This window comes from Glandiceps talaboti, chromosome 22, assembly GCF_964340395.1.
Source record: "Glandiceps talaboti chromosome 22, keGlaTala1.1, whole genome shotgun sequence".
Lineage (NCBI taxonomy): Eukaryota > Metazoa > Hemichordata > Enteropneusta > Spengelidae > Glandiceps > Glandiceps talaboti.
Genome location: NC_135570.1, coordinates 3,678,708 through 3,703,310, shown reverse-complemented (window position 1 = coordinate 3,703,310; position 24,603 = coordinate 3,678,708). Strand labels below are relative to the sequence as shown.

The 24,603-nt window shown below is 35.1% G+C and overlaps 1 protein-coding gene across 1 annotated transcript in view; it reads left to right on the top strand.

Moving 5' to 3' along the window:
• Positions 1–23,786, top strand: part of LOC144452423 (QRFP-like peptide receptor) — a 65,562-nt gene extending 41,776 nt beyond the window's left edge. The window contains exons 2-5 of the mRNA XM_078143515.1: positions 4,361–4,773; positions 6,421–6,522; positions 22,744–22,980; positions 23,547–23,786. Of these exons, the coding sequence (XP_077999641.1) occupies positions 4,361–4,773; positions 6,421–6,522; positions 22,744–22,980; positions 23,547–23,786 (992 nt within the window). The remainder of the gene's footprint in view (positions 1–4,360; positions 4,774–6,420; positions 6,523–22,743; positions 22,981–23,546) is intronic.
• Positions 23,787–24,603: the final 817 nt, after the last annotated feature.

Here is a 24,603-nt window from a genome sequence, read left to right as displayed (position 1 = left end):
TCGATATATATATATATATATATATATATATATATATATATATATATATATATATATATATATATATATATATATACAGATAGTGTGTGCACAAGATTGACAGGCAGGCAGACAAGCAGATAGACAGACAGACAGACAGACAGACAGACAGACAGACAGACAGACAGACAGGAACATAAAATAACATTTCCTTATGGAAGGTAAAAATTTAATTTAACAAATTTCCTCTAGTGTAACTAAAATTGATAAACGTACTGGCCGAAATGTATAATGGATTAGTACTGCCTGTACGATGCATCCTGATATTTTCACCAATATGTAATTAATAAAAAGTACATACGCAATGGGTGATTGTGTTTGAAATAACGTCTTGTTTTTACCGATTCCATGATATTCTTGCTTTTCAAATTTACATGCATCACGCATGATGTTGTTGTTAAAAGAAGTCATGTAGTGGGAAGACGAACTTTTGTAAGCCTATCGGCAGGAGATTAATTGATTTCTATTTTATCTGAGAGAACACGCCATTAGACCTGATGCCTGAATAACAAGAGAGCTAGATTTGGCTTAAGAAACACTTTGCAAATGAAGATTTCGTGTCAGGGGTTTGAAGTGGGTTTTGTTTCTAGAGTTACTAAGGTCTGTAGATTGATCAAACCTTTGTCAATTACTTTTGGTCGGATTCAGAACTCAATCAAATTTTCGATTGTACATGAAGACTGCATTTCTTTTGCATTTAAATATCATGAATGCTTTAGCTTAAGCCTGTCTTCTTAGGTTAACTGCGAGTCTTTCGAGGTATACTTCGAGTCTTAGATAGAGAACCATCGTTTGTATCTGTGGCAATTCTTGTTTGTGAATAAATAGCAATGCATCATGCCGCCATAATATAAAGTTATTGCCTGGCTATGACCGCACTTCTAGACGGCTATTACCCCGAGGGGTTGTTATGCAGTAGTTATTTCCCGAGGTAAATAATTGCTCAATAACAGTACGAAGGGTATACGTAAGATGACGTCTCTTAATGCCAGAATAATGCCAGGCAGTAAGTGTTTTATAATACATCATAATCAGGCATATGTTGTATCCATAGTCAAAGGCAAGCAAATCACTGCAAGACATCCGCGCTACATAACTATTGTCAGAGAGAAAACATAGCTAGTGCACACTCTATGCAAAATGAGGTCACTATAGGTAAATAGTCCATACCACGAACTCGATCTAAGCCAGTCATTGAAGGCTGTGTCAAATCTAACATGGTTATGTTACTACATGAAATCTTGACCATCCTCTCTAGATGATTACTTGAGAAAATATGTCTTAATCTTAAAACACCATAACAGTTCAGAATCTACATATAAGATTCCGCCTTGCATAGCCCTTTTGGCTTAAAGAATTGTCATTCGTAAAGTCCAGTATAACTGTCTGCCTTAAAACGTATCAATGGCTTTGCGTGTCTTTTACACATACAGAGACAACATGATTGATATTCCGATTGTGTCGGATTTTAATTGTACCATATTGTACTATGTTATACTAGGTCCACTTAAATGCTGTTTATTGAGGCACTATAAAACATACACATAGGTAATAAACGATGTAGTTTATGTCCAGCTGATATCGGAATTTATTGACAAATTGGTCGGTCAATCCTGAACTGGTCATCTTTTTGGAATTGAGAAAAAGGGTACCCTTAACTCTTTGGAAATTACCTTAACTCAGCACCGAGCTGTGATATAGCACCATAACTTTAATTGTAAGTAACTGCCAATTTAGGTAAGATACTAGCCACTGTAATTTGATGTTATCAAACGTTACATTCACCAGTCAGCCTATTACTAAACAACGATTCGCTCTAATGTATATATTAATGAAATCATATGTTTAAACGTCCATTTTCATTTTTTGCGTTCATGACAAAAAATTTAGGAGACCTTGAATAGAACATAAAGCACATGTTATGGGTTATTTTACGATGTTTTATGAATTAAAGTTGGCGGCAGTAAATTTGAAGTATTTGACTATTTTCTCGTTCACGATTCATAACGTAAAATATCAAATTCGGTTCTTTGAAAGAATTTAATTGGTAAATCGGTTCTTTTCATTTCATTCCAAGGTGCAATTCAATTCAATTCAATTCAATTCAATTCAATTCAATTCAATTCAAGACTACACTGTTGACTCAGCTTCCTCTCTATACATCAAAACATCTTAGGTTCGAATTGAGGGTCAATATGTACTCGCCATCCCTTCTTTACAGAGCTAGTTTAAACTACCATTGACCGAAATAACAAAGTGAACTGATACCTACATACATAGACAACTGTCACTCATGTCGTCTACTAACGATAACTTAGCACTTAAAATGTATAGTAATGTGAAACGCTTGTCACGCAAGGACCATCTTATATCTTTGACCTTATCATAGTTACTACATATAGAGTGAACATCCTCTTCTGACCTGCACGACCGTCTACCTGCAGTAATTTAACTGCGATCAATATGCAATGACTTAACTTTCAATATTCATATCTTAATAATGAGTGGAATACCTTTCAAATTAGCACAATCTATATGCATATAGAAAACAACCCTATACAAGAATGATAGACAAGGCATTTCATTTACCATACGCTTGTACACATATGTTTAGTCGGTTTTAATGAAAGGATAACTACGAACCTATATGTATCAGGAATATATGTATACCAACTTTGTTTTTTTAGGTCCATTTAAGGCATCTATAGAAAACATTAAACTTAGTTTACCAGATGCCCTATATTCTGTATGAAGCAAGTAAAACACAAAGTCATTTAAATCTCTTATATTATGAGTTTTATGCGTCGTACATTCTTTAGAAATTTGACAACCCATTGAAAGTATCCCCAACAACACAAAACAAAGAAACTCGCAGAGGAGTGAATTAAGAGCGAGTCAAACATTGCACATCCCGTATAATTTAATAAGCACAACATACTATCAAATTCAATGAATACGATTTTACGCGACGTTACAGTTGGTACAAATCACACAAGTTTTGTAGTAACAAGGGACTCTTGAAAATAGACAAAATCTAGGAACTGTAATGACTTCAGGGATACAATATAATAGTTGTGTCTTTTGCTAGTCCCTTGGAATCATGGTCGTGATACACTAGCCCCTTTACGACAATCAATATATATGGCTTATGTCGTAAAAAGTGAACATTTCTTCCCTTCATTAAATGTAATGTAATTTTCACGCAATCTGTTCCTGGGGTATTTGTTGTATCTTTCACAAGCACTGATTGCACTCGTATATACTAATCCCCTGAACGACTAAGTTGACCTTGGCAACGAGATGTCGAAACTGAGGCGTCTAGCCTCCTATCTCTTTAACCTTAAGATTATGGCAACATTAAAACACATTAATGACATTTCCCTAGTTACTTAAGAGCATTGGAATAGAACTATTAAAACCCACAGTTCCTAACTATAATTCTCCCTGGTATGTTCAATACAAAATGTTCTTTAGAAGTATTATTGCTTTAATGGTAAGCTTTCTACATCGACAAACGGAAATAGTATATTGCTACATATTCATTGTGGCAGTATCAATCAATTAGTTACCAAGAAACAAACATGTTAACATGAAATTATGTGACCAATTATTAATCTACAATATGGGTTATTTGTAAAGTTCAAAAACATTTTATGTTCTGTTAACCACTGAGTAGACCTTTTGGTGTTGTTTACAAATTAAATGACATTGTACTACACAAATACTGGCCTGGTGACAACATAAATTTTACAGTCCCACCTATTGTATGTATATTTAAAACGGCGATGAAGAAGACACACAACGATATATTGTTGAAGACAAGTCTGAAAGAGCCGCTACGTTACGTTGATGACTTATTTATATTTTTTCTACCGAAATGGCTCACTACCAAACCAGAATGACTATAGGTGTTTCAATTAGGAAGCACGATGTTTTATACAAACATCAAGTTTTTTTTGTACCAAATTAATTACATACAACAAAATACAGAGACTGAAAGCGCCAAAGCATATAAAATGACATATTTCATCTCACAGTATATACAAATCAACATCACTATCCGATGGAACAAGAAAGATTGACACACAAAACTGTTCGGTGAGATAAATGTAACATCTCACGTACGCTATGATATTTGTATTTTGTTTGTGTAATTGGAAACAAAAACGTTGTGTGAGATGCAAAAACACCGTGTCGTCTAATTGAAGTTCTGTAGTCTTTCTGGTTTGGTAGTAAAAGAACAGTGTGAATTCTAGCGATTTTGTCTTCCAAACTGTCTATGTAACGAATCTCTAATCATTAATGTATTTCACACTTTCAGGTGTTCTAGTGATATGCAGTATCCTTACACTGACGGTCATTGCTGGGGATCGGTTCTTCGCCATTATTTTTCCTCTCAAGTGGCGAGAGACCAAGGCCAGAACATGCATAATTGCTATAGTAATTGTGTGGGGAGTCAGCGTCTGCATTAATATACCCCTCCTCATTGTAGTGGAATACGAGGAATGGAGGAATGATGACATTAATATTACTTTTGAGATCTGTTGGGAGAACTGGATGCCCATGTCGGCCAGGAACGACTACACAATAGCCTTGTTTGTCTTTACGTACATCCTTCCACTAATCATTATGTTATTTGCATATGGTTCAATTGGAAGAAAGCTGTGGACCAAAAAGAGACCATCGACTAAAAGAAAGGATAGCACCAGTAATATGGATAGAGCCAAAAGAAAGGTATTATTAATAAAACTCGACTTATCACATTATTAGAATTATGTTTTAGATGGTCAGATTCAATATTGTCTTTCAGTTTTCTTGCAAGAGGGTATGTATTATAAAGATATGTAGAATCCATTGGATGACTATGATACAATGTACACTACACCAGACTGCTTGGAATTTTGCAACTCCCAACAGTCCTCTCATTTTTCAAAGAACATAAAAATGGAAGCATTCGAAACTACTTCACAAGATGTGTCTTTGACAGTAACGACTTTTGTCAGTTATTCTGCACAGAGCACAGTGGACATACATGACTCACTTAAATTTTATCAATTATTTGTGAAACTTTGATATTTGATTTATGTGCTCGAACTATTCACCGAGTTGAGACATTGCAATGATGATGGCAAAGGAATGTCATGGTAAATGTTTCCAGAATAACGCAAACGTTTACGAAAAGTGTAAGGAGCAACATCACCGAGCCATTTAACTTGAAACAAAATATCGTCTGACTTAACACAAACTTATGCTACATTTTATCGTCTGGCTCGACAGAAATCTCACTAACGTCTGGAACGATAATTCTGACTAGCACTGAAATCGCTATATTATATCCACTGTCGTGACAAAAATCTTGCTAACAGTGCCTCGTATAATCGTCTGGCGCCACAAATACTAACATTGCTAGATTTTATCGTCTGGCTCGACAAAAATCTCACTAACGTCTGGAGCGATAACTCTGACTAGCACTGAAATTGCTACATTTTATCTACTGGCGTGACAGAAATCTTGCTAACAGTACTAGTGCTTCGTATCATCGGCTAGCGCCACAAATATTAACATTGCTGCATTTTATTATCTGGCTTGACAAAAATATTACCATTAACGATACTTCGTTTCATTGTATGACGTGACAAGACTGAATAACATTGCTCTTGAGTTGCCATTATGCATTGTAATAATTTCATTTAAAGTGTCAGCAGGTCTGCCGACAAAATATAGCAATGCTAATAATATTCTGTCAAGCTAGAAGACGTTTTGCTTCGAGCTAGTTGTTAATAGTAACCACACGTTATCTATTGTCTTCTAGTCAAATTTTGCTTTAATTGTTAGGAGGTTACGATAAAGCATTCCGTGGCAATGTCTCCGGCGAAATTCAGGCAGAGGCATCGAACACTATTCAGTTCAAAAATACAACTGATTTGAATATAACAAGCTGCTGAAAAAAAATAAATAACCGATCACGTTTTCAATAGTGATGATCTTTTGTTACAGCCAGCTCTACACGTTTGTATTATTAGTTCATTTCGTTGCAGCACCATAACCGACATCTAGGGCTATAATGGTATGGAATTTAATTTCAAAAAGGCGTTGACGTAACTAAAATTTAGTAAAAAAAGGCAAGCGACAATATAAATATTGAGAAAGTGAACGAAATCGTCTATGGTCTAAAGAGATTGTACTTATTATATATATATATATATATATATATATATATATATATATATATATATATATATATATATATATATATATATATATATATATATATATATATATATATATATATATCTCCGTCATACATTGTAAAAGATTCTTTTCTTATTCAAAGACTAACTCCAAAATATTTTCCATCTACTCTCTGCTTTTTTCTTCGAGGTCATTAAGATGTTATTGGCAGTTGTGTCGGCGTTTGCTTTCTGCTGGTTCCCATTCCAGTTTTATGTTGTGATTGATGATAATATACCCGAAGAACATAGGGTAAGTTTTTTTTTTCAATTAGTGTATTCCAATGTTCTATTGTTTCTGTGCTCTTCTTTCAAATGTGAGCTCTTAGTTTGCATTCTAGAAGTTTTTTTTATAACTCTCTGTTGGTCAAAGTACTGAATGCGACCGTCTGATATACTTTTATTCTATGGTGTCTTTTTTCTGACTAAGCTTATCAGAATCCAAAACGACGCTAGATGAAGCGACAAGAAAAATCAAAGAGCCGAATCGGGTATTAAAAATACAAGACAAACACAAAACTTTACATTTGATTGCCTAGTTTGTCGAGGAATTGAAGTTATGCAAAAAAATACGACTACTTTGATTGCACTGTTCTAAAAAAACAGTGTTAATATGGAAAACATTGAAACGTGTGAATGAAAATACGTACGTAAATTGCGCTGTAATCCAATTACCTTCAATGGCTAAACTTAACATGTAACATTCAAAACCAAATTATCAATTTAAATACTCGTCATTTTCTTTCAGTTGACGATAAGCTGTGACTATATTCTTTCATGAGAAAATACCAATAGTCACGTTAAAACATTTTGAATATTTAATTCGAAAATTTGGAAATACATTATCAGCAATCTCAATTGTTAAATTGCATGGACATCTCTAAATCAGACTTTGACGATTTCTTGACATTTTGCTCAAATTGCGCACACTAGGGTCACCAGAGGCTAACTGCATGTAGGGTGTGTAATCGTCAAATCGAGATCACAGGAATTTAGTTTGCGTCACCTCTAAATTGTTACAAATTGTGTACATACTTTGATTGGACTGAACTCTCTACAGTTCTGAATAAAGATTTAAAAAAAAAAAGTGTTTTCGAATCTTTACGCTTAGTTTTATCAACGTTCATAGGGCCAATGGCAAGTGGTGATGACCTACTGCAAAGTGAAAGACACGTTCGAATGGCATTCATCACGACCCCTTAATTGCCCAACAACAATATGTTGGAAAGAATCTGCCTTGGGGTTATTGGTTTTTATTTGATAAGCTCAGTAGGGATTATTAATGATGTGTTGTTGTCCACAATTGATGTATTTCTTCTTGAGTAATTGGGGTTATCAGAAATTAAGAAAGGTTGAGACCGAGTGATGAATATTAATTACTAGATGGTGAAGGTACACGTTAATTATGCCATCCTAATCATTCCGCATCACTGCTCATTCCTATCTAGTATCTAACAATTAAACATTGTGAGGTCCTAATTCAAGTCTGATTGTCATTACGACGATTGAAAGTTCAACATCATAGGAGACTGGGATGATTGTTTCTGCGATACCCGATAGTTTCTGCGATACCTGTTTTGATCTTAAATTCAGCAATCGATGTCATTAACATTACCATCCCTACTGTAAATTTTCATTTTAATAGTATTTAGAGTTGGATATCTTATGACAATAATTTACGAAAACAAATACCACACTAAGGGGTCCTACGGAAAGCGCCTACGCACATGGACATAAATGTATAATATATAGTAAGACTGCTTAGTTTACATGCTTTTCATAGCAATTATTTATAATGGCGCTATCTAGTAAAGTTATCATGTTTATCGACCAAGCAATCCTCCAGACAGTATACCATTTTGCCAAGATGTGTAAGATGGCCAAATGATACTGTTTGATTTCTTGAAAGAGTATACTTTGGCAACGTCACAATCACCTTGTCAACATTACAGTGAACCATGTTAGATGGATTAGATTAAACTGTGTTTTGGAAGGAAACTAGTATATACATTATGGAATATTGCATAACATATTAAAAGTATTCTTACTTTGAAATTAATTTTGTATTTGGAGATGGTAACTCGGATTGAATATTTTAATCAACGTAAATATTTTAATTTAAGCAAATCTCGGTAACATAAGAACAAAAATTCAAAGATTGCTAAGTCGATGTATCGGGTTTATTGTTAATAATAGTTTCATTTATGTCGAACATATCAAATGTGATGATTGTAATTAATGTTTTTCATTAGAAAATATTCTGACAAAGGTCAAGAGGTCAAGAAGAATACATATGACTAGCATACTTTGTGATTTGAAGGAGAGTGAACCATATCGCGATCTGTTAGGCAGAAATATAGCAGCCATCTTCGATGTTATGTCTGCTAACACTTGTAAATGTATCAATTTCTCAGCTAGGAATTGAATGAACTCGTCACATTATTTATGCAAAAATGTCATGCCTTGTGATCAATTTTAAGGTTCTGGGCAAAAGTCACCACTTAAGCTTCTTGTATGTATGAAAAGCTGTTAACTCGCATATGTCTGTTTTGCTACTTGTTATTGAAGAGGAAATGCCACCCCAGGAAATAAAAGCATTATCATAAACTAAGGGTTATGGAGAATCAGTTCATAATTTTACATCATCCACATCACGCGCGATTTCAGAGAAACATCAATTGAACTTCTGCCTCATTTGGAGTCATCATATACGCATACGTAATAGGTGAACAATACATATTCATGACTCCTAAGTGCTTATTACCGTCTATGAAAAAACAACAAGTGAGCAACAAAATATATATCTTCATTAGTTTTCGTAATATTGTGTCCTTTCTCACCCCCAACCTCTATTTCACAATGGTAGGCAATCAAGCAATTTCACATATACCTGACAGTAACTCAATGTACCACGATTCACCACCATCAAGAATTCTCACATGCCTGTTTAAAACAGTTTATGGTTGAAATCTAAGGTCTTGTAAAATTTCTTCGAAGTGTGTTGTCATTAAAGGAAGCTCGAGAGGCTATTTCTACAGACTACTCCATTCTCATTTGTTTGACACGCAACTGCCACTGTTACTGATAGTCTGACGATTAATTACCCTTTCCTCTGCGGGAGATAACAGCTTAAATTACATTAACGTCGATATTGCGCTGTCGCTGAGACCTCAAGAAATGATCAATGTTTTGTCCAGTAATACCCTATGTATGTTGCTGAAGAATCTGAGAATAAATTCTGGTTAATTTTCAGTATTGTACATTTTGACAGACTTCTCTGGCCATCACTTCTTTCTAACTATTGTGCAACAAGAAAGGAAGTGTGGGTTAACCTTATCCTGTACTGTTACTTTCAGGAAATACTCACTTTGACCAATTGCATATGCCCACACACATATAATAGCACTATGTCGTGCATCCTAATAACCTAAATTATGTCAAAACAAACATTAACACACACACACACACACACACACACAAACACACGCGCGCGCGCGCGCACATACATGCATACGTACATACATACATACATACATACATACATACACACATACATACATACATACATACATACATACATACATACATACATAGTTACATACATGTATAAAGTTGGCGTCAGATTCAGATTCAGCTAGCGTCATATTGAGCGTCAGATTCAGCGTCAGATAGCGTCAGATCCGAAGATACCCGACAGCCTTTTTTGATGGAAGTTGGAATGTTTCTGCTTGCACAATTTTTATTTGGGAAAAATATGTGAAATAGAGTTGAAATACTTGCATCCGAGACATTGATAGCCCCAAGTTCAACCACTGTATGTTCGTTGGTTGATATGTTTTGCCAATAATGTACATGGTGTCAGTAAAAGCTAAGTTTACATATGTAATATGTTGTCATTTTTAAAAATTTGAATTTAAAATTTAAAAATTGTGCAAGCAGAGACATTCCATCTTCCATCAAAAGGTTGTGAAGCGGAATATTTCCCTGTAGTCTCAACAGTACTATTTCAGGTTTGATTGAGTCCGTCGGGTATCTTCGGATCTGACGCTATCTGACGCTGAATCTGACGCTCAATATGACGCTAGCTGAATCTGAATCTGAATCTGACGCCAACTTTATACTCGTCAACTAGATGGTCCCATATAGTGTGTGTTTGTTTGTTTATGTGTGTGTTCAGATTACTCAGATAACGGGCTGGACAAACTCAACTATTGTTGGGAGGATTGGCGATTGCTAGAATCGAATTCCTCATATCTTTGCATGTAACGGAAATTCGTTCCTGCAAATGGCCAAAATGAATACTGGCTGCCTCCCCGGGCTAATAGAGTGATGTGTTGGCGCCATGCGAAGATAGTATTGAGAACATTGATGAGGAAGCCACATCATATTCTCATAACTAGACGATGCGCTTCTGATCTGAAGACGGTGTGTCTTTTACAACGCTACATGGAATAGGTCCTATAACTTACAAACACCAATCGGCGGCGCCAGAGATAACGATACATTACCTCTCGTCTATCTCGTCTATGCATCTATTCTTCCTTCATATTTAGTTGTGGAACACTACTCAGAAAAGATAAGGTGATCAGACACACCGCCTTGTCACCACTGACAACCAACTTATCGAAACGTTATCTATTATCGGAATCAACCTTCCGTTTCCATTAAAGCTCCAGTTATTGATTACTTACCAGTTTCGAGACACATTTGCCCAGGTAATGCTGACGAAGAAAAAGAATTTGCCAATTGTATACGCGATTTATACAGGTTCATGCATACAGAAGTACTACATAATGTTCTTTCCCTATTCAAAATCACACCCTTTTTTACTTCATTTTGCCGCTTATGTTACCTGAAGAGTCAATTTGAGAAATTGTTGATGTATCACTGACTAAATAAGTAATGGGAGGAAAGTTCTAGTTATGTGCTAGGTTCTTAGAGCTATTGACCATCTGGTGCAATGACATATCCGAAAATACACCAAAGGCAAGGTGTGCATAATTTATACACCCTCACTATAAATGTCACCATGACATTAATACACAATTTGTAATTTGCAAGGTTGACATCACACTGAGTGTGTGAACACGAACATTACGAACATCCAAAGGGTAAATGCACTTTTGACTTTGTTAAAAATTTAACACTTTAAGGAGTTCATAAACAAAGGCAGAAAAAAGTTAAACATTAGAGCACTGAATCGTTTGTCAGACCACAATTTCAGATCATATAACTATTCTTGCAAAGATGTATATAATGGTAGTGTCGAGTACAAGAGGGACACAATTTTGACACCCACGATGCTAGTACTATACAGTGCTAGTGGTCGTTGTTTACATTGCATTTGAAATACTTACAAAATATAAAACAAATATCGTGCTATTTAACCCAAAATAAGATTTATATATCTTGTACGTCAACACTGAATTTTCCAAAGTAACCAACATTTACTCAGATAACTTGAGAAACACATATACAGACAAATATTTCATGGCGATATGCACCCGTGTAAAAAGACTTGATCCATTTCAAAAACGTCCCCTTTACAATTACAAAGCCGTGGTGAATGCTTGTTTGCCAAAGTTTTGTCAAATGTTGTCGTTTTTGTTATGGAGAAGACAAAGTTAAGACAATGACCTTGTTTAGCATCTAGACTAAAAAAATATGTTTAAATTCATGTGTGTTGGTAACTTGAGCCATTGTATCGACTTGAAAATTGAATATGGTATCTTACAACATAAACGCAAACATAGAGCTGAAAACTCTTCGACTGTGTGCCTATCTTAATGTTCGCAATTGTAAACATAGCAAAAGTGAAAACAGATCGTTAATCTTGAAATCAGTGGTTGGCACCAAAGTCTCGAAAGTTAACTTAATGCAAGTGATTCAAGGACGAATTCGAAATAATGAGGCATATTGAAACCATTGGTGTGCCTTTACTCTTAGTCGTAAAAGAAACGATTCTAGTAATTTCAAAGTAGTTTTGTCGTTGCAAAACGGAATAAATGGGATTACATTTAAGCATTCAAATGCCATCTTATCCATCAATCGAGTATGTTAGTCGTAAACGCAATCGGGTATGTTAGTCGTAGACGTACCCAACTCCTACGTCAGAAAACGTTCTTTATTGAGAACAAATTGTTGTAACTATTCCCAGCTGAGACGGTTGAAAGGTAAACCTACTTCATCTCACAAATGACCATAGACCTTCGTATACTGACATACAGGCAAAGCCTTGCCATTGAAACGTTGAGTTCAAAAAAGTAGAAGCGGAACATAAATCTTGCAAATCCTCCCATTAGGGCATGTACGATATCATTGGCGAATGTGGGATAGGGGTCGCTTTGCTCATGGTCATTCATCATTTCACTAATCATCTGTCTATTCGGTTGGCGACGTTGAAACTTCAAACCTTCGTGTATGCTAGCTATGGTCATTTTATCAATAGCTTCTTTCGGTACTTTTAGGGGTTATCCTAAGGAAACTAATCACGAAGAAATGCTCTGTGCATCGCCCGTGACAATTAAATAATTCCTTATGGAATAGTCCCATAGTTGACACCTGTCAATGTTTGTTTTCTTTGGAAGGCTTGCTTGAAGTAATAATTCAAAAAGCTTATATAATAAAGTAAATCTGTGATCGAAGATTTTCCAGGAAATGAGTATCGTATGCTGATTCCTCCAGAGATTTGTTTCTACTTCAACTTTCGTTTTAGATGAGTGTGATGAGTTAGCCTGCAGTTGCAAACTAGACAGGGTGACGAGCTATCTGACAGATCTATCAAATTCCACCACTGCTATCTCATTTCGCCTGTACTTCCCTTTGCTGCAGCTGTAATCTTTAAATCCAGTTGTATTTTTCTCAATTACAAGTATTCCTTTAAAGTAGAGATGTATACTTCGTCAATGGCAAAGAGAAACTAACAAAACATCTATCATAGTCAAGAAAACAGACTCTAATAAAGTCATCAGCATACGAATTCGTCAACTAATTCGTTGTTGTTGGTAATCCGTACTGACCGCGCGTAATGAACTTTTCTAATCTTGATCAATTCTTTGGGTTTATCGCAGACCCCATCTTTTAAACTCAATGAGAAGGTAATGATCAGTAACTTTAGGTCGGTTGAACAGTGTGATTATTATTAAACCCACGATGTAAATGCATATGCTTTGTCGCATCAAGTCTAATGTATATTGTAAAATCAATGCAACACGAAAGTGTTTGACGCAAACACCACTGTATGATACAACATTATACGAAAATAGTGACGGCATTGAAGGGTTTCATTCAATTGTCATGTACCCTTTCTTTGGTTTCCATGATCTGGTTATTTATAACGCATGCGCACTCGCTGCTTTATATGAACTTCAGCAATACCTTATGTATTGGCCGAAACGTAAGCCGATGTTATTTTTTTTGTATTATCATTATTGTATTGTATTATCATTAACCTTTACACATTAAAGCCCACCATTAATATTATCTTTACAACATGACGATCTTACGAATTATTCAATTGGCACAAAATTATATCACGATCTTATTTATTCAGGTGGTTTTAGTCGCAAAGCACATAAAGTAAAATGTTTGATACCACAGTACAAATCATCTTAAATGGGAATGCCACTCGAGGAAATAAAGGTATTTTCATTAATTTTTAGTTCTGGAGAGTCATTTCATGATTTACATTACCTACATTAAGTGCGATTTCAGAAAAACACTAATTTGAACTTGTGTGTTCTATTTTGTTTGTTTTGAATTGTAGGTTTGTAATACCTGAGGTTGTATTCAACATTGTCCTATTTATTTATATCTGGTTGAATAAAGATTCACATTCACATTCACATTCAACTTTACGCCATTGGGCTCTTCATTGATTATTTCAAATGAAATGTTACGTTTCTAGCCATTATTAGTAAACCGTGACTAATTTTGTCCTAGGAGTAGAATAATGAATAATGCACATCAGCTTTTATCATCTGGGACATATATAAACGACTTTCTGAATCACAGTCACTAACGAATGCCCGAAAACCGTTATTCTAAACCTGGTAACATTGAAGTTTGCCTATAGCTAGAAATAGTCGACCTCAGTATACATCCACCCTGCTCGTCATGGCTTTAAAATTCTACTGGGTAGCCAGGTGAGTTCGTACGACAAAGAAAAACTCGAAAACTAATTACTGAAAGTGAATACCGAGGTACAAGACATAACATACTGATAGTATTACGGATCGCATTTTTGTAGGCAAAGGCGACCGGAAGAAAGTACAGATGGTTACAATACGTGCATCACAATATTCAACTTTATTGTTTTTCGTGTACTATCTACATTCGTCAATGGTTCTGTCTTATGTATTGTTAGCTTATTCCACGATAACCAAACAAACATGTGGCTTATTTATACTCTTCGTGAATACACAGATGTCATTTTGCCTCCAGAATCACAATTGAAATATTTTCTCAACTCCTGGATAAATGCTAGAGAAATCAATGTGAGCGTGTCTCAAATGGCTACGACTTAACAGTCTTGAATCATGAATCGTGCCCCTTCTAGAATAAAAGCAGTAGGCCATGAGTATCATGCGACATTCGGTATTTGTGAATTTTCTCTACCCTCTAATCTAGGCCTTGTGAAAGAGTTGTCGGAAATGCATTGTACGTCGGCATAGTTGACGATAAGAAGGTATCAAACTTAGTGAATGCACAAATGTCGTATACGTATCAATATCGTGCCTTCAAACTCAAATTATCATTTCTTTGATTCCAGCGTGAATTATTAACTTTGCAGTCGAAGAATACGATAAGATAAGAAAATCATGGCTACAATAATACGACTACGTGCGCTGCGGTTAAAAAATTATTTCCTGTAATTCAGCCGATCATACCTCAATTTGGTGAATATTTACTTTACTGTTATTTACCAGAGGTGTCAATGCATTTTGGACCATTGCATTGATACCCCAATTTTGTTTTTATTTCACCACAGAACACTCTGTGAACTAACTGTGTTACTTATCTGTGATTTCATCGAGTGTTCTGTGTCGTCAGGAAACGAAGCAACGACATTATTACTGGAGCATTGGAATTGATATTTACGATGAAATAGGTGAAAAAGTTCCGCTGCTGGAATATTTATCTATGCCAAAGAAAATAGAAATTAAGATGTAGGCCGAAAAACTTCGCGGCGAAAGTTAAAATGACACACTACGGACAGCTGCAGTTGATCTTTTCACACATTTATATTCTTACACAAAATTCAACATTAGCAGCATTATGTTGTGATTATTTCAGAACAAATTAACTTATGTGACGATTTCTCAATTTCAAAATGAATATGTATTCAACTTATCGTAGTTATTTATAATCCGTATTTATTTATGCAATTACTAGCTACATTAATTGATGTTCAGTTGTTCATATGTTCCCTTTTGCATTTGTCATAATGAGATGAAACGCCTTGGCCAAATATGTGCTGGGCTAGGCTACCTCTCAAAACAGAAAATGTCGATAATTAGTCCATATAACGTAGAACAATTTATTCCATAGACACAAAAAAAATCAAACACGGTTTGGTGACAAATTGGGCAATAGAGTTTCGCTAATGTATTTTGTAAGAATTCAGATGCTCAGTATACAGGCGTCTATGCCGACAACGTACAAATTAATGTTAAAGAAGCCGGCACGTCTGTTTTATCATCAAAGTTTGAAGGACTAAAGTTGAACTAACAAGACACATTAGTCTCGCAAAGTATCCATAATATGCTGTCCTCATCCAACTTTTATTTCCTCCTGGGAAGCCGAACTCGTTTACTGTTCTAGACAGATTTGATTAAGATTATTGCAAAGCACGCAAAGATTGTCACAGCCTAAGAAATCCATAAAACGATCACAGGTTACTTTTGACTGTAATAAGGGGTTACTTTTGAATTCAACGAGTCTATTCACTTGACGTTTTGGACATCACAAGTAAAAAGTCTTATCTCGAACGAGAAAGGACTTTGAATCTGTTCGTTCGAGAAAGCTATCCAGTGCGATCTTATTGCAGAAAAGAACAACTTATCAGTTTCTTTCAAATCGATCTTTGCCTGTAGACGGCCACAATAAACATTAAGCAGTCACGATACCTCTTAACCTGCGAGCAAATGATTTTAACTTGCACAAAGGGTTAATGGAATGGGGCCATTGTGCAATTTGACAAAGTATACGAGATTCCACCGTGTAAGGTTACTTTTAATGTCAAGCCTGTACTTTGGGTACGAAAGTATCGCCATATTATTGAATGTACATTATTAAAGTTTAGGTAAACCATAGATGCTAAACTATAGTATGTAACATACAACATTCACGCCATGCAATCAGCTTTCACTAGCATCTGTACTACCCTGTGGGTCTGTGCCTGCAAGATCAAAAGATTTAGGTCACAACCTCTGAGTTGGATTTATGATTAGAAGTGCAAACACAGGTTATTATTATGTACATTAAAATCAAATAGGCAGAATATGTTCTGCTTCTGGTTATAAGAACGATTGTTGTTATAGTGATACTAGTCAATTGCGTGTACTTGATAAAATACTAGACTTTGGCCGGAAACTTACATTTACAATTGACGTAACATTAGGTGGTTGGTGTGATAAATTAGCATTGAAAGGCATATTCAATTTAACACATTTTACAGCATAACTATATTTGATTGGCCGCAACAAAATCTTGTTGGACTATGTACGATATTGGACCCTTGGCTGAACAACATGACGTATCCTATAGTCTAATATTAAGCGTATGGATGAACCTAGTAAGGCTTTGAAATTTCATAAGCCTGACAAATTTGTTAACATTAAATTATCTCGACAAATAACCTACAATATGCTTTATGAACGTTCTTCTAATAATGTGTAAACATATTATGATACTATATCTAGAATTTTCAATATCATTTATAATGACATCCAAGGAAAATCATGTTATCTAATGGTTTCGTTATTATGGATGTATGTTTGAAATGTTTTCTATAATGTTGAGCAATCGCTGCTTTATGGTGCTCGAAAGCCGCATGGGAATATTTCATGCAATTAATCACTATTCACCATGGCAACGATTACGAATGATACAAAATGACATTTGCCCAGGCGCCCACTTGTTTAGAAGTCGAGTAATTATTAGACATTGGACATTACAGAATGAAATGGAAGACATACGCCTACTTTAATCTTTAAAATGTGTATGTATGATTACCCAAGTAGTTGTTTATTGAATTATGCTATACTTCCAAGTTTAGATTACAAGGGGGTTAAAATTATCAAAGGCGGAATCATCTTGATTTGTTACATATAAGATCCTATGATGTCATCGTGACCTTTTTATCTAGCATTTCATCTAGGACAGTATATTTCATTTATTCATATTTTCAACTGTTGAATTTTAGCATCTTTAGGTTTGTATTTTAATACATTTCCATTCCTGCAACATTTTAATTACATTTACAGAAAGATGACTTTTTCACGTTGCCCTATTGAATAAAAATATATTTATCGATTTATTTCTCAATCTTGAACATTTCATGTCAAAGTTAGTTCGTGACGTAAATAGGATAACGCACTGAACTACTCCATCCATGATTTACAATTATTCCACACATACGAACATACTGTTACTAAAGGTGTACGTTTCCAAGTGTTTGAAAGGTTGTCTTTCATGTGGTGCTATCGTATCTTGCCATTGTGGCTTGGAAGCCCTTAGGTAATTCTTTTATGTCACCCTGATTTAGAAAGACACAATTTGAATGGTAACGAAATTGCCGAAATGATACATATCAAATTGTCGGCTGGTGACATTTATATATAAAATACCATGGCAACGAAAAACGAATGTCGGTTTAAATGTCACTGGTTGTTTTGTCACATGAAGAGAGGAAATTATTATATTTAAACCTGCACGAATTGCAACTGAGACATTTCTTTCATAAAATAAGTATATGTTATTTGCCAAATACTGTTCCATATCTTGCTGCGAGGTCATTCTTCAGTTATAAAAATGACCTCGAGTAGCAAGATGTGGAACAACATACTTATAAATACGTCACCTGCGACTACAAATTCATTTTTGAATGTCTTAAAATGCTGTTTCATTTCAAAATAAAATCAATTCCGCGTTATACTGTTGAGCGTAGTATCACGCCCCTCTCTGATGACTGCAATGCAGTTGTTTACATCTCAGCTTTAACTTTTCCCCCAATCAGAGTGCGCGTTTGCTCTGCAGTATGACGTTATGTTTACTATTTGCATATCACTCAAAGTCAGATTCAAACTAATAACCTTTAATTAGCTGAAAAATGAGTCCGTCCTTGTTTTTGCACACTGTATTCCGCTAAATGTACAGAAATGTTGATAATATGCTTTGTTGTTATAGTTCATGAAGTCATGTTTACGATCGCGTGTGACGATCGTGCGTTCGTCGTCACTGGACTTTCACCGTTCTGTGTGGAATTTGTGACGATTTCCCCGTGACACGAAACATGCAGTTCAAAAATTTGTTACAAATTATACAACGATGATATTTTGCATGGTTGACAATAAATTTGGCATTGGAAACGTTGGTTATAGCTGGATTTCTAGTTGTCTGCTAGGTTTGTTTACAAGGGGACGTGCATTGATAGCGTGATACAACAAGTAAAAATACGGCTGTTGGTGAAAAATACGCCTGGATATCTGCAGGACTCTCGACCAATCAGAATGCGAGATTGGTGACAAGTGACGTATAACCAAAGATATATTCACTAAACATTGGTCAACTACTTATAAAGAGACATTGTATCTAATAAATAGTGGTCCATATTATCTGTATGTAGTGTATTGGCAAGTGTAAATCTTAAGCGAGATCTCAGTTGAATCTGTCACCAACTGTACTTGTTGTAACTAGAGTATCATTTTTCGATCAAACAATCACAATGTATTCGCTGAAAATTGTTAAAATGCTAATAATTATACTGCACTTATTAATCAGTTGTCGATATTATCCGTAAGCAGTATCACAATAGTTTGAAATCGTGATGGTCTTTGAGGGCGCTGATTTTTGGGTGCGGACCCAATAATCAATTTGATTTGATTAAATTAACCTTGTATACAATTACAGAAAATATATTTACCCACAGGGGATATTCCAAGTTACTCCAGGAGTACAACCTTTTTGTTTTAACATTTATTCATTCATTCATGAGTCATGTATTTATAGGAGTGGGATTAGATTAGCTGCAAGACAACTATTTCCATTCCCCTTATTCCCACATTCCCACATTTATCTTGACTAGTAAATGTATTTGTAATTTGTAATTACTATATATTGTTGGGAATAAATTATTATTCTTATTATCATTAAAATGATCGTACCATTGTAAACATACCCCGTACATAAAGACTTTGTTAACTTTAAAATCCCGGCCCAGCTGTAAGTTTTTTAAAAAAAAAACACAACAACTTAAAGTGGCCATATGGATGAGAATTTGGTATTTATTTTGGATTTTTATTTGATAAAACAGCTTCACCATGTTTTTCTACTTGAACAAATAATGCAAAAGAACATATACCAAGTCCATGTTCATAACTCAATACATTGCAAAAAGATGCACAAAGTGTAAAAAGTGTTGTTATTGTACGTACAATAACAAACAGTTTACACATTGTTTAATGCTTTGCCGTTTATTGAGATGTGAACATGGACTTGGTTTATGTTATTTCACATTATTTTTTCAAGTAGAAAAACATGGTGAAGCTGTTTTATCGAATAAAAATCCAAAATAAATACCAAATTCTCATCCATATGGCCACTTTAAACATCTCTCGGATTATTAGTGTGTCCAGGTATAAAATAGAGGTAGCGCTTGCCGTAAGTTCCACAATTCTTTTGAAAGCTAAAGTGACATTTGATATGTTAAAGTTATATAGATATACGGTATAGCTTTGTTATTAATTTAATCAATTCAGGCTGTAATGAACTTAAATTAATATAAACCATGTTCGTCAGTAAACTAATGCACAGAGATCACATCATCATTCATAGTTGAATGTAATTTACAAAGAATCAAACTCAATTTATACTCACTCATAGTTTCCTAAACTGAGGGTAATGTGACCTTAATTGCTTGATTTATCATGGATTTATCTATTCACATGCGTCATCTAGACGACATTGTCATTAAAGAGGAAGTTCAGAAATGATATAGATCGTTATAGTAGCCGAGCTTAGATGAATATGCCATCAGGCGAAACATATCTAGCGTAATCTCCATGATCGTATACCAATTGCGAAAGGATACAGAATGTATGCTGTATTTTCTAAAATTATAATTCTGAGTAATTCGTCACGGGACTGTATGTCCAGGTATAATTACGTATTTCCCTAGATGTTTCAGTAAAATCCTACTATTACAAAAAAGTAGTCAGTCGAAGGGGTTGCCGAAAAATTGTAATGTAACTGCTAGGCTGACGGACTTACATCACCCCCTTGCTGACAAATTGACTAAATATCCTGAGTATCAAAACTTAACTCCCCAGTATCTCATTATAGATTCAGCAAAGGGCATTTCTAGTTCATTGACATTTATCAATATATGCGTGTATATCAAACTCCGAAATCATTACGAAACTGAGCATGCTACTACACTGAGATAGCAGATAGCAGATAGCAATTTCTTGCTATATTTGATTTATTAATATCATGATTCAAACCATTTAAATGTATCCAAATGTATCCAGTTATCCAAAATGTCACAAGAAACTGTATTCATGCAATCTTGGTACCTCAAAGTGTAGCACAAGCAGTTTCTTATTGGATTCAGCGTGGATGTATCAAATCATGCAAACAGAGCCAGTGAACAGCAACTTGAACCGGACTGTAGCATAATCCATACAATGCGTTCATGACTACACGCTTATCCAGCTGAAGCATACAAACTTTAGAAGACGCGATCTCAGATACCTGTACGTGTTTACTTTACTTTTCTGTCTTAAAAAATTGCTAATAACCCTTCCTAATTAGCTTTACCATTATATGTTAACACAGCATTTGTGATGTCAGGTCATGTTCTTTGTGGTAAAATGACAGCATTCAGCAGCACCATAATATCCTTTCATTTCAAACATGAGTAAGTTCACTGATACAATGTGTGTGTTTAGTTCAGGTAGTTATGTTTTCCGTTGTTTTCCATATGGTCTCTGTGTTATTGGTTTCTTCTTATCAGATATACATCAGCCATTACAGATTCTTGCGAGACTTCACACACAATTTTCGCGATTTTATTATTTTTTCTCGAATACATAAAAACACGTTTAGGATCGGCAGTGAAAAGCTAGGTGGGTTTGGGTAACCAGAACCAAACACTTTTCAAGGCCTAATCATGTTCATTTGAATGTGCCATTAATGTGCCAGTATTAAATACCCATCAGCCCCGGCATTTATTTTCACACGCGCAATTCTCAACGATTTTGATTATGCGTAACACAGCAAGTAAATTGAAAATGTAGGGTGATTGAATAATAATGTTACATTGATTTGCTCGATTGTGACCCCAAAATACATTTTAAAGAGAAAACCATGGCAATCATAGTGATTGATAACGCTGATAAACCATAGGGAGCTCTATTTTACATGTAGGTAGTTTCACCGATATCTTGAATATTCTAATTCGTCGGGAACATTCGTCAGGAGCGTGATAACAGGGGAAAATATTACACCAGTAACGACACAGTTACACATTTACATTTACTGATGGTTCTAAGAAAAAAGTCAACTGAAATGATAATGAATTTGTATCATTTGATTTAGATGTAAAAAAAATATATCGTTGAGTCCTTACCTTGCACAGATGGCCAGCTATGTGATCGATTACTCATGTTACGGTTCACTTCACATTCACTCTATGTTTTAAAAAACAACAACACATTTTACATATGAAATATTACCTTATTGCAAGATTCAATAGATGTGGCCATAAACGTGGCAAGTATATTTGATGATATGATTTCACTCAATGGGGAACAAAGATTAGAATGATTGTATCTTAAGTCCAGTGTGCCGCACGCTTCTTTAAGCCAGATTTGCCAAGTTTTATAACGCAATTGTAAGGTGTTCGCGCGATGCAGGATTGGTGAATGTGGTTTTCTAGGCCACTAAGCATAAATAAATAAATGCATCTTAGATGAGATCACGAAATTTTGTTTCCCTATGATGGATAATTGAGTCATTTTTCATAATCATATAGACTTTGCATATTCACTGTCTGTGTTACCATTATGAAGAATTACAACTAATCTGTATTTCTGACTTGTTTATATACTCTTTCAAATGTCACATTCTTTGTGCAGAGGTCATTATTCTCACTATAGATACATATGATGAGTGAATTACATGATATTATTAATGTAGCACAATTTTTGGAAAACTGCACATTTTAACCTATTGTACACTTTTCCCCATACAGCTAAATCGCGATTATCGAAAGCACGTCAGATTCTTTTTCCTATGGATTGGCTATGCCAACAGTGCTATGAATCCGATCATTTATTGTGGTTTCAACGACAGCTACAGGAAAAACTTTGCTGCGATGTTTACGTTCAGCTGGTGTCCAAAATGGCTTACCGGTAATACTGCCCCCGACGGCAAGGTACAGAGAGGTCCATCCTCGTACACCAATCAAACGGGTGCCACTAAGGAATCGGTACTGTGAAACTTCCACGGCAAATAATCTTCTGTCTTCTGTCTGTTTTATCGTACGTTACATGCTACCGAACTCTATCATTGTCTGGTGGAACTTGTGGTTTGGTGATACGCGGTAAAACATTAATGCATGGCTATATCCTTTCTCCATTCATACATCTCACTCTCCCTGCATGGCTTTAGTTAATCTACGGGCATTAAAAGTGAAATATGTTAGACGTTCAGGTTCATTTTGAAAAAAAATAACTTCTGCAGTTTTGCAATGAATAATTAAACAATGTATACAATAGATGAAGACTGTAAATTAAAAGTAATATTTGTGATGATGGGGTCATAATAAAGATGGCTTTTGGATGATGATGAGGTGGACATTCGAATTTTCGTGAAATAATTGACCTTTAACCCCCTTTTCATCCTGTCGGTAATAGAGGTGGTAGCACAAAATTAATAATTTTAATTGAGTTTTAGATTCTTACAAAGTAGTAAAGTTTCTCAATCCGACTATTTTATGGACTTAGATTTTTAAAGTATGGGATTTGATTACATTTCTTCTTGTTTTTTATGTAGAAAAAGAAGCCAAAGCTAGCACTGGCGGTCAACACGGCGCCGACAAATGGAATCAACAAAGCTGATACCCCACTTCAACAACAGCCGAAAAATACAGAGCAAACAGAGACACTGCTGGAAAATACAGAGCAAACAAAGACACTGCTGGATAATACCCCAAATGTGAACGAACAAAACACTAAGAATGAGCCTAATCATAACATGGAAGAATTTCACAATTTGACAGAGTCTGTTGTGTAGTTCTTACTGATGTCAAACATTCATATGCTGTGTTCTCTTTTTTAACGCGGCAATTGTATATTTAAAGAAACATTAACACATATACTATCATGCTAAGCACTGACGTCAGAATCTAGATAACAAGGTGTCATAGAGTATGACTTGTTATGTTATGTCTCAAGTCTATCCCTGTCACCACGCAAAGTGTCACATTCAAGTACACACGTTTAGATGTTCTTGAAAATATTACTGAATTTTGGGGTTTGACAGTCAAGTGTTTTGGTAAAGGAGATAGCTGTTCGTGTTAACTGAATAAATATATCCGGACTAGTCTAAAGACATGTAACGTTGTGCAAAAAAATCCACTCTCAAACTGCATGCTATTTTAAAATCAGTAAATTTGACTCAAAGTTACATAACTTATGTGTGTATATAACAAAGATATAAAGTATATAGACGAATTTAGTTTTATTTGCAGGTTAGATATGAACATGACCTTTTCGTCATTTGTCCTTCAGTATTACTACTAAATGGGTTAGTTATTTCACTGTGTTGGTAGAATGAGATATTATTTTTGAAGAAGTAGAATGTAGAATAGCAGTATTTGAATCATCTCTTCTCGGTGGTTAAACTAGAAGTTATGGGAACTTACAAATCAGCCATCTTGAATACATTGAGTGTTGCATCATGGGAAATGGAAAACTATTATTCAATCATTATTGGGAACCTTGTGACATTCATTATAACTGCAAATAATCTAGTTTTGGTTATCCAGTCCCTTGCACGAGGGCTTTTCTATTTAGCATTTATAATTTGATATTACAATGTACAGTTACTT